We start from the raw sequence: 12,478 nt of genomic DNA on the forward strand, positions 1-12,478 counted from the left end.
GGTCTTCGCTTCACACTTTTTCAAAATTTTACAAATTTGATACTTTTGCTTCTTCGGAGGCTGTTTTTGGGAGAAAGGTTCTTCAGGCAGTGGTTCCTTCCACTTAATCCCTGCCTTGTCCCTCCCATCATCCGTGTACTTTAGCTTTGGTATTGGTATCCCATAAGTAATGGATGATCCGTGGACTGGATACACTTAACAAGAGAAAACATAATTTATGCTTACCTGATAAATTTATTTCTCTTGTAGTGTATCCAGTCCACGGCCCGCCCTGTCATTTTAAGGCAGGTCTAAAATTTAATTTAACTACAGTCACCACTGCACCCTATGGTTTCTCCTTTCTCTGTTTGTTTCGGTTGAATGACTGGATATGGCAGTTAGGGGAGGAGCTATATAGCAGCTCTGCTGTGGGTGATCCTCTTGCAACTTCCTGTTGGGAAGGAGAATATCCCATAAGTAATGGATGATCCGTGGACTGGATACACTACAAGAGAAATAAATTTATCAGGTAAGCATAAATTATGTTTTTTGTAAACTTCAGTCACCTCTGCACCTTTTTAGCCTTTCCTTTTCTCTTCCTATACCTTCGGCCGAATAACTGGAGGTGGAGGGGAAGGGAGGGGCCATTTATACAGCTCTGCTGTGGTGCTCTTTGCCATTTCCTGTTAGCAGGAGGTTAATATCCCACAAGTAAGGATGAAATCCGTAGACTCGTCATGTCGTAAAAGAAATTAATTTAGGTTCGTTCCTTTCGAAATTTTAAAGGAGTACCCTCTGCTTCCTCTTCCTCCACAAAGCAGGAAGTGAATTTTACTCAATCCAAATCCGTCTGGAGACCCAACCAGGCTTGGAACAAAGGTAAACAACCCAAGAAGCCTGCTGCTGCTACAAAGACAGCATGAAGGGGCGGCCCCCGATCCGGGACCGGATCTAGTAGGTGCAGACTTTCTTTCTTTGCCCAGGCTTGGGCAAGAGATGTTCAGGACCCCCCTGGGCATTGGAAATCGTGACCCACGGGTATCAACTGGAATTCAAGGATTTTCTCCCAAGAGGGAGATTTCATCTTTCACGATTGTCTGTAGACCAGATAAAGAGAGGCGTTCTTACGCTGTGTAAAAGACCTCTCTACCATGGGAGTTATTCGTCCCGTTCCGAAACTGGAACAGGGACAGGGGTTTTACTCAAATCTTTTCGTGGTTCCCAAAAAAGAGGGAACGTTCAGACCCATTTTAGATCTCAAGTGTCTAAACAAGTTTCTCAGAGTTCCATCGATCAAGATGGAGACTATACGAACAATCTTACCAATGATCCAGGAGGGTCAATATATGACTACCGTGGACTTGAAGGATGCAAACCTTCATATCCCTATTCAAAAGGATCATCATCGGTTCCTAAGGTTTGCCTTCCTGGACAAACATTTTCAGTTTGTGGCTCTTCCCTTCGGGTTGGCCACAGCACCCAGGATCTTCACAAAGGTTCTAGGGTCCCTTATGGCGGTTCTCAGACCGCGGGGTATAGCAGTGGCGCCTTATCTGGACGATATTTTAATTCAGGCGTCGACTTCATCTACATACAGACACAGTGTTGTCCTTTCTGAGAACTCACGGTTAGAAGGTGAACCTCGAAAAGAGTTCACTAGTTCCACGGACAAGGGTTCCCTTCTTGGGAACTCTGATAGACTCTGTAGACATGAAGATATTTCTGACGGAGATCAGAAAATCAAAGATTCTAAATACTTGCCGAGCCCTTCAGTCCATTCCTCGGCCATCAGTGGCTCAGTGTATGGAAGTAATTGGGTTAATGGTAGCGGCAATGGACATCATTCCGTTTGCTCGTTTTCATCTCAGGCCACTGCAACTGTGCATGCTCAGACAGTGGAATGGGGACTATGCAAATTTATCTCCTCAGATAAAATTTGTGGATTTATCTGGATCTAGAGACCAGAGAATCTCTTCTTTGGTGGTTGTCGCCGGATCATCTGTCCCAGGGGACGTGTTTCCGCAGACCCTCGTGGGTGATAGTGACAGCGGACGCCAGCCTTCTGGGCTGGGGTGCAGTCTGGAATTCCCTGAAGGCTCAGGGTGTATGTACTCAGGTGGAGTCCCTACTTCCAATGAATATTCTGGAATTGAGAGCGATATTCAATGTACTTCAGGCGTGGCCTCAGTTGGCTTCGGCCAAATTCATCCGGTTCCAGTCGGACAATATCACGACTGTAGCTTATATCAATCATCAAGGGGGAACAAAGAGTTCTTTAGCGATGATAGAAGTATCCAAGATAATTCAATGGGCGGAGGCCCACTCTTATCTGTCGGCAGGAGTAGAGAACTGGGATGCAGATTTTTTAAATCGACAGACTTTCCATCCGGGGAGTGGGAACTCCACCCGGAGGTGTTTGCCTCTCTTATTCTACGATGGGGCAGACCGGAATTGGATCTGATGGCATCTCGACAGAATGCCAACCTTCCAAGATATGGATCCAGGTCGAGGGATCCCCAGGCCAAACTGATAGATGACTTGGCAGTACCTTGGTCGTTCAGCCTAGCTTATGTGTTTCCACTGTTTCCTCTCCTTCCACGCGTGATTGCTCGGATCAAACAGGAGAGAGCTTCGGTAATTCTGATCGCGCCACGCAGGACTTGGTATGCGGATCTAGTGGATATGTCCTCTCTGCCACCGTGGAAACTTCCTCTGAGATAGGACCTTCTCATTCAAGGACCTTTCCAACATCCAAATCTAAATTCTCTGCAGCTGACTGCGTGGAGATTGAATGCTTGACTTTAAGCGGGGATTCTCAGATTCAGTCATTGATACTTTGATACAAGCACGTAAGCCTGTCACTAGAAAGATGTATCATAAGATGGCGTAAATATCTTTTTTGGTGTGAATCCAAGGGTTACTCATGGAGTAAAGTTAGGATTCCCAGGATTTTGTCTTTTCTCCAAGAAGGATTGGAGAAAGGATTATCAGCAAGTTCCTTAAAGGGACAGATTTCTGCTTTGTCAATTTTGCTTCACAAACGTTTGGCAGATGTTCCAGATGTTCAGTCTTTTTGTCAGGCTCTAACCAGAATTAAGCATGTATTTAGACCAATTACTCCTCCCTGGAGTTTGAATTTAGTTCTTCGAGTTCTTCAAGGGGTTCCGTTTGAACCCATGCATTCCATAGATATTAAATTATTATCTTGGAAAGTTTTGTTTTTGGGTTCTATTTCTTCGGCTCGTAGAGTTTCTGAGCTTTCAGCGTTACAGTGCGATTCGCCTTATCATATATTTCATTCTGATAAGGTGGTTTTGCGTACCAAACCTGGATTTCTTCCTAAGGTTGTTTCAAATAAGAATATTAATCAGGAAATTGTTGTTCCTTCCTTGTGTCCTAATCCTTCTTCTAAGAAGGAGCGTCTTTTACATAACTTGGACGTGGTCCGTGCCTTGAAGTCTTACTTGCAGGCAACTATGGATTTCCGTCAATCAACTTCATTATTCATTGTTTATTCTAAAAAGCGTAGGGGGTCAGAAAGCTACGGCTACCTCTCTTTCTTTTTGGCTGAGGAGTATCATCCGCCTGGCATATGAGACTGCCGGACAGCAGCCTCCTGAAAAAAATTACAGGTCATTCTACTAGGGCTGTGGCTTCCACATGGGCTTTTAAAAATGATACTTCTGTTGAACAGATTTGCAAGACTGCGACTTGGTCGTCTCTTCATACTTTTTCCAAATTTTCCAAATTTGATACTTTTGCTTCTTCTGAGGCTGTTTTTGGGAGAAAAGTTCTTCAAGCAGTAATGCCTTCAGTTTAGGTTCCTGTCTTGTCCCTCCCTTTCATCCGTGTACTGTAGCTTTGGTATTGTATCCCACAAGTAAGGATGAAATCCGTGGACTCTTCATATCTTGTAGAAGAAAAGTAAATTTATGCTTACCTGATAAATTAATTTCTTCTACGATACGACGAGTCCACGGCCCTCCCTGTCATTTTCAGACAGATTTAGATTATATTTTATTTTTTATAAACTTCAGTCACCTCTGCACCTTTTAGCTTTTCCTTTCTCTTCCTAAACCTTCGGTCGAATGACTGGGGGTGGAGGGAAGGGAGGAGCTATATATACAGCTCTGCTGTGGTGCTCTTTGCCACTTCCTGTTAGCAGGAGGTTAATATCCCACAAGTAAGGATGAAATCCGTGGACTCGTCGTATCGTACAAGATATTAATATATCAGGTAAGCATAAATTTACTTTAGCTATTTTATTTAGAAGAGCTTTATGGTTTGAATCTTGAAATTCTGACAGGGTGTCTAAATATAAATTATATCTTTTCAGGGTAATAATTTGTTTGGTTCTCTATTGGATTGTATTATCTCCATTATATCTGGGGATAAGGGAGTTTTTTTTTCTGCCCTTAGATAAGTAATTTAAGGGTAAATTTGAAGCTCTCATTTGTTTTCGTTCCTTAGTATAGAGAACAGAAAACCTAATTTCCCTAAGGCTTCTGGCTCTAATTAGAGACTATCTCAGAATTGGAATAATTCCAAGCCTTATAAGAAACCAAATTTAGTCTTTAAGTCTGCATTGAGGTTCGGCCCTCAAACAAGTTTTTCTTGTGTGGAGGGGGGCAGATTAAGTTATTTCAAGACATTTGGACAGGTTCAGTCCAAAATCAATAGAATATTGTTTCTCAAGGGTTTTGAATAGATTTTAGAATGAGACCTTCATTGGGAAGATTATTTAATTTTTATGTTGCAACAAACACTGTAAAGGCTCAGGCTTTTCTGAAATGTGTTTCAGAACTAGAGTTTTCAGGGGTGATTGTATCAGTTCCTCAACAGGAACAGGGATTAGATTTATATTTTTAAGCTATTTATTGTTCCTAAGAGGGAAGATTTTTTTCAGATCCAATCCTGGATCTGAAAACTTTAAATAGTTTTGTAAGAGCCCCAACTTTAAAGACTATTCTACCTTTTTGTTTATCATGGTTATTTAATGTCCACTATAGACTTAGAGGTCGCTTATGTTCACTTTTTTATTCATCCAGACCACTACTGTTTTCTGAGATTCTTTTTTCTAGACAAGCATTACCAATTAGTTGCTTTTCCATTTGGCCTAACAGCCCCAAGATTTTTCTCGAAGGTTCTTGGTGTTCTTCTTTCTGTAATCAGAGGGTAGGGTATTGCAGTGTATTTGGACAATGTCTTGGTACTAGTTCAGTTTTTTATTTTAGCTGAATCTCACACAAAATAACTAATGTTTCTTCAAGTATATATAAGTAGAGTTTCTTGATTCTTCAGACAAGGTCACCTTCTTAGGTTTAGGAAAAAAGTTGGGAGCAGTGGGTTAGCACTCTGCTAGAGAGTAAAACTGACCGGTGTATTAAGATTATATAAGGCTAATTAGCCTGTTATAATTGGGAGGGGTAGTGCACAATAAGGATTTATAAAGCACCTAGGTAGAAAGCACAGTTATATTTAGATAAAAAAATACTAATTTATTTAAGGATAAAATATCCACATAATCAACAAGTATAGTGCCGGCACTGTTAAAATATAAAAAAGCATATATTATGCATAAATATTCAACACATAAGTATTAAAAACATATAGAAGTGTTTGGGATGTATGTGAATCCTGGAAGTGAAAATAAGCAGCTTCAAAAATAAGTCTCGGATATGGCTGTTTGTGGCAGCAGTACCTTAGAAATCGTTAGTAACGAATCCGATGTGTAGCTGAACAGTTTGTTGTGACATCGCTGTGATTTGTACAGCTAAGATGTTTCTTAGGATATACTGTATCAAATTTTATCCGTAGTTAATGTTCCTCTGTGTGAGGCTAGTAGCTTCTATGCTGATGTCAGTAGCTGGGCCGCCATGTGGTTCCAATCAGACGCGTCTGTCAGCGTTGTAGCGATATTAGGCCCGCGGGTGCGTCAAATGCTAGACTTTATTGCGTCATTCTTGGCGCGAGAATTTTTGGCGCGAAAAATAAGTGACGCAACTTCGTCTTTTCATAGTTGACGCCGAAGCCTTACACACGGTTGCGTCAGTGACGTGAGTGTGTCATTTCCGGTTATTATTGGCACCAAAAAAGTTTTCAGTTACGTTGTGCGTCATACTTGGCGCCAGACTTTTTCATTATTTTAATACCTCATTGATGTTTGCCTCTTGCCTTTTTCTCTATCAGAGGGCTATGCTATTTGCATTTTTTCCCATTCCTGAAACTGTCATATAAGGAAATTGATAATTTTGCTTTATATGTTTTTTTCTTTTTCATTTTGCAAGATGTCTCAATCTGATCCTGCCTCAGAAGTTTCTGCTGGAACATTGCTGCCTGACATCGGTTCTACCAAAGCTTAAGTGCATTCGTTGTAAGATTGTGGAAATTATTTCGCCGAATGTCATTTGTAATAGTTGTCATAATAAAATTTTACATGCAGATAGTGTGTCCATCAGTAATAGTACATTGCCAGTTGCAGTTCCTTCAACTTCTAATGTGCATGATATACCTATGAATTTTAAAGAATGTTTCTGATTCTATCCTGAAGGCTTTGTCTGCATTTCCACCTTCTAATAAACGTAATAGGTCTTTTAAAACTTCTCATTCAGTTGATGAAATTTCAAATGACCAACAACATAATTTATCCTCCTCTGATGAGGATCTATCTGATACAGAAGATCCTTCCTCAGACATTGACACTGACAAATCTACTTATTTATTTAAAATAGAGTATATGCGTTCTTTATTAAAAGAAGTGTTAATTAAGTTTTATATTGAGGTAACCAGTCCTCTTGACGTTCAGTCTAATAAACGTTTAAATTATGTTTTTAAACCTCCTGTGGTTTCTCCTGGGGTTTTTCCTATTCCTGAGGCTATTTCTGATATGATTTCTAAGGAATGGAATAATCCAGGTACTTCTTTTATTCCTTCTTCAAGGTTTAAAAAATTGTATCCTATTCCTATGGAAGAGAGTACTTCCTTAAAGGATCCTTTAGATAGGAAGCTTGAATTTTATCTAAGGAAGGCCTATTTATATTCAGGTCATCTTCTCAGACCTGCAATTTCTTTGGCTGATGTTGCGGCTGCATCAACTTTCTGGTTGGAGAATTTAGCGCAACAAGAATTGGATTCTGACATATCTAGCATTATTCGCTTACTGCAATATGCTAATCATTTTATTTGTCATGCCTTTTTGATATCAAAATTGATGTTAGATCCATGTCTTTAGCTATATTAGCTAGAAGAGCTTTGTGGCTTAAATCTTGGAATGCTGATATGACATCTAAATCTAGATTACTATTTCTTTCTTTCCAATGTAATAATTTATTTGGTTCTCAGTTGGATTCTATTATTTCAACTGTCACTGGGGGAAAGGGAGTTTTTCTGCCTCAGGATAACAAAAAGGGTAAATCTAAGGCTTCTAACCGTTGTCGTTCCTTTCGTCAAAATAAGGAACAAAAATTCAATCCTTCCCCCAAGGAATCTGTTTCCAATTGGAAGCCTTCCTCAAATTGGAATAAATCCAAGCCATTTAAGAAACCAAAGTCAGCCCCTAAGTCTGCATGAAGGTGCGGCCCTCATTCCAGCTCAGCTGGTAGAGGGCAGATTAAGGTTTTTCAAGGATATTTGGATAAATTCTGTCCAAAATAAATGGATTCAGAGCATTGTCTCTCAAGGGTATCGAATAGGATTCAGAGTAAGACCTCCTGTGAGAAGATTTTTTCTCTCACGTATCCCAGCAAATCCAGTAAAAGCTCAGGCTTTCCTGAAGTGTGTTTCAGACCTGGAGTCTTCAGGGGTAATCATGCCAGTTCCTTTTCAGGAACAAGGTTTGGGGTTTTATTCAAATCTATTCATTGTTCCAAAGAAGGAAAATTTATTCAGTCCAGTCCTGGATCTGAAAATTTTGAATAGTTATGTAAGAATACCAACTTTCAAGATGGTGACTATGAGGACTATTCTGTCTTTTGTTCAGCGAGGACATTATATGTCCACAATAGACTTGCAGGATGCATACCTTCATATTTCGATTCATCCAGAACATTATCAGTTCCTGAGATTCTCTTTTCTAGACAAGCATTACCAATTTGTTGCTCTTCCATTTGGCCTAGCAACAGCTCCAAGAATCTTTTCAAAGGTTCTAGGTGCCCTACTCTCTGTAATCAGAGAACAGGGTATTGCGGTGTTTCCTTATTTGGACGATATCTTGGTACTAACTCAGTCCTTACGTTCTGCAGAATCTCACACAAATCAATTAGTGTTGTTTCTTCGGAAACATGGTTGGAGGATCAATTTACCAAAAAGTTTTGATTCCTCAGACAAGGGTCACCTTTTTAGGCTTCCAGATAGATTCAGTGTCCATGACTCTGTCTCTAACAGACAAGAGACGTTTAAAATTGGTTGCAGCCTGCCGGCACCTTCAGTCTCAGTCATTCCCTTCAGTGGCTATGTGCATGGAACTTTTAGGTCTCATGACTGCAGCATCGGACGCAATCCCCTTTGCTCGTTTTCACATGAGACCTCTACAGCTTTGTATGCTGAACCAATGGTGCAGGAATTATACAAAGATATCAATTAATATCCTTAAAATCCCAATGTACGACACTCTCTGACGTGGTGGATAGATGACCATCGTTTAGTTCAAGGGGCTTCTTTTGTTCGACCAACCTGGACTGTGATCACAGCAGATGCAAGTCTTTCAGGTTGGGGAGCTGTTTGGGGATCTCTGACAGCACAAGGGGTTTGGAAATCTCAAGAGGCAAGATTACCAATAAATATTTTAGAACTCCGTGCAATTCTCAGAGCTCTTCAGTTTTGGCCTCTGTTAAAGAGAGAACCGTTCATTTGTTTTCTGACAGACAATATCACAACAGTTGCATATGTCAATTATCAGGGTGGGACTCACAGTCCCCAAGCTATAAAAGAAGTATCTTGAATACTTGGGCGGAATCCAGCTCCTGTCTAATCTCTGTGGTGCATATCCCAGGTGTAGACAATTGGGAGGCGAATTATCTCAGCCGTCAGACTTTACATCCAGGGGAGTGGTCTCTCCATCCAGATGTGTTTTCTCAGATTGTTCAGATGTGGGGTCTTCCAGAGATAGATCTCATGGCCTCTCATCTTAACAAGAAACTTCCCAGACACCTGTCCAGGTCCAGGGATGTTCAGGAGGAAGCAGTGGATGCGCTGACACTTCCTTGGTGTTATCATCCTGCTTACATTTTTCCGCCTCTAGTTCTCCTTCCAAGAATGATCTCCAAAATCATCATGGAACAGTCTTTTGTGTTGCTGGTGGCTCCAGCATGGCCACACAGGTTTTGGTATGCGGATCTGGTTCGGATGTCCAGTTGCCAACCTTGGCCACTTCCGTTAAGGCCAGACCTACTGTCTCAAGGTCCGTTTTTCCTCAAAGCAAAGTGTGGAAAACAGCACCAACAGATATGTGGCTTGTGGGGCACGGAACCCAGGATCTGCCTTATCCTGCAAATACTTCAAGTAGCAAAAAAGATTTGTTCCAGCCACCAATAGTTAAAAAACCTTTATTTCTTCATATAGGGTCTTTTGACAAACATACAACGTTTCAGACCTGCTATAGGTCCTTAGTCATGTATACTGAACATACACTGATTCATCATTTAAATACTTTACACCTGGTCAATTGTTCACCTGTTGTCATGTGACTACTCATTATTGTATCACTGCCATCTTGTGGCCATCTAACATATATATTCCTATTGAAAAAAAGCATTCTGAATAGTCACATTGAAAAGGTTTAAGTATCAAACAATGTTAATAAATAAAATCATATGTACAAAATTAAAATAGAAGAAATCTTACGCACAATATGCAGATATGCCATTGCTGTTTACTTGTTATTTAAATGTTAATTTGGACTCTTTCATTTTAGAGTTGATTTCAAAAAATTGCTGCAATTTTTTGAAATCAACTCTAAAATGAAAGAGTCCAAATTAACATTTAAATAACAAGTAAACAGCAATGGCATATCTGCATATTGTGCGTAAGATTTCTTCTATTTTAATTTTGTACATATGATTTTATTTATTAACATTGTTTGATACTTAAACCTTTTCAATGTGACTATTCAGAATGCTTTTTTTCAATAGGAATATATATGTTAGATGGCCACAAGATGGCAGTGATACAATAATGAGTAGTCACATGACAACAGGTGAACAATTGACCAGGTGTAAAGTATTTAAATGATGAATCAGTGTATGTTCAGTATACATGACTAAGGACCTATAGCAGGTCTGAAACGTTGTATGTTTGTCAAAAGACCCTATATGAAGAAATAAAGGTTTTTTAACTATTGGTGGCTGGAACAAATCTTTTTTGCTACTTAAGGTCCGTTTTTCCATCAGGATCTCAAATCATTAAATTTGAAGGTATGGAAATTGAACTTAGCTTTGTACAAAGTCATATTGGTTTCTCTGACTCAGTCATTAATACTATGTTACAAGTTCGTAAATCTGTCTCTAGAAAGATTTATTATAGAGTTTGGAAGACTTACATTTCATGGTGTTCTTCTCATAAATTCTCTTGGCATTCTTTTAGAATTCCTAGAATTTTACAGTTTCTTCAGGATGGTTTGGATAAGGGTTTGTCTGCAAGTTCCTTGAAGAGACAAATCTCTGCTCTTTCTGTTTTATTTCACATAAAGATTGCTATACTTCCTGATATTCACTGTTTTGTACAGGCTTTAGTTCGTATTAAGCCTGTCATTAAATCAATTTCTCCTCCTTGGAGTCCTAATTTGGTTTTGAAGGCTTTCCAGGCTCCTCCATTTGAGCCTATGCATTCTTTGGACATTAAACTACTTTCTTGGAAAGTGTTGTTCCTTTTGGCTATCTCTTCTGCTAGAAGAGTTTCTGAGCTATCTGCTCTTTCTTGTGAGTCTCCTTTTCTAATCTTTCATCAGGAAAAGGCAGTTTTGCGGACTTCTTTTCAATTTTTACCTAAGGTTGTGAATTCTAACAACATTAGTAGAGAAATTGTTGTCCTTTCCTTGTGTCCTAATCCTAAGATTTCTTTGGAAAGATCCTTACATTCTTTGGATATGGTAAGAGCTTTGAAATATTATGTGGAAGCTACTAAAGATTTCAGGAAGACTTCCAGTCTATTTGTTTTATTTTCTGGTCCTAGGAAAGGTCAGAAGGCTTCTGCTATTTCCTTGGCTTCTTGGTTGAAACTTTTGATTCATCAAGCTTATTTGGAGTCGGGTCAGGCCCTGCCTCAGTGAATTACAGCTCATTCTACTAGATCAGTCTCCACTTCGTGGGCCTTTAAGAATGAAGCTTCAGTTGATCAGATTTGCAAAGCGGCAACTTGGTCCTCTTTGCATACATTTACTAAATTCTACCGTTTTGATGTATTCGCTTCTTCGTAAGCAGTTTTTGGTAGAAAAGTTCTTCAGGCAGCTGTTTCAGTTTGATTCTTCTGCTTTTGATTTAAGTTTTTTTCTTTCATTTATGAGAATAAACTTATTTTTTTGGGTTGTGGATTAATTTCTTCAGCGGAAAATGGCTGTTATTTTATTCCCTCCCCCTCTAGTGACTCTTGAGTAGAGATCCACATCTTGGGTATTGATATCCCATACGTCACTAGCTCATGGACTCTTGCCAGTTACATGAAAGAAAACATAATTTATGTAAGAACTTACCTGATAAATTAATTTCTTTCATATTGGCAAGAGTCCATGAGGCCCACCCTTTTTATGGTGGTTATGATTTTTTTGTATAAAGCACAATTATTTCCAAATTTCTTTTGTTGATGCTTTTTACTCCTTCCTTTATCACCCCACTGCTTGGCTATTCGTTAAACTGAATTGTGGGTGTGGTGAGGGGTGTATTTATAGGCATTTTGAGGTTTGGGAAACTTTGCCCCTCCTGGTAGGATTGTATATCCCATACGTCACTAGCTCATGGACTCTTGCCAATATGAAATTTTTTTTTGGTGGTTACGATTTTATTTGCAGTTCCTTTTTGTATGCTTTTTTACTCCTTTTTACACCTCACTACTTGGCTTGTATATTGCATACGTCACTAGCTCATGGACTCTTGCCACTATGAAAGAAATTAATTTATCATTTAAGTTTTTACATAAATTATGTTTTTAGGCCTACTACTATGAGGGTATTTACCAGTAAGTAGCTTACTTCTTTTTTTATTTTGTATGTAGGGTGTAACGTTAACAGATCTTCAAGAAGCAGAAAGAACTATCGGTAGGAATCGTTCCACTCAACCGAGAGAGCAAGAAAATGAAGAAAAAGAAAAACAAGACAAAGAAAAACAAGAAGATAAGAGGGAATCTGAAACTAAAAATGATGATTACAGACAGAGATATTCACGCAATACAGAAGAGGTGATTTAGTCTTTTCGTTTAATTCTTGCTAAAGATGCTTAAAGGGATAGTCAACCCAAAAAATATTTTAACCATTTGAGTGCTAAGCACTTTCCCACCTGGCTGCTAAGATTTT

The 12,478-nt window shown here is 39.3% G+C and overlaps 1 protein-coding gene across 4 annotated transcripts in view; it reads left to right on the plus strand.

Moving 5' to 3' along the window:
- The window catches only part of PPP1R12A (protein phosphatase 1 regulatory subunit 12A), an 875,274-nt gene that overhangs the window by 674,247 nt on the left and 188,549 nt on the right, over nucleotides 1-12,478 (plus strand). For all 4 annotated transcript variants that reach the window (XM_053716754.1, XM_053716755.1, XM_053716757.1 and 1 more), the window contains one exon: nucleotides 12,181-12,363. In XM_053716754.1, coding sequence (XP_053572729.1) covers nucleotides 12,181-12,363 — 183 coding nt within the window. The remainder of the gene's footprint in view (nucleotides 1-12,180; nucleotides 12,364-12,478) is intronic.

This window comes from Bombina bombina, chromosome 6 (assembly GCF_027579735.1).
Source record: "Bombina bombina isolate aBomBom1 chromosome 6, aBomBom1.pri, whole genome shotgun sequence".
Lineage (NCBI taxonomy): Eukaryota > Metazoa > Chordata > Amphibia > Anura > Bombinatoridae > Bombina > Bombina bombina.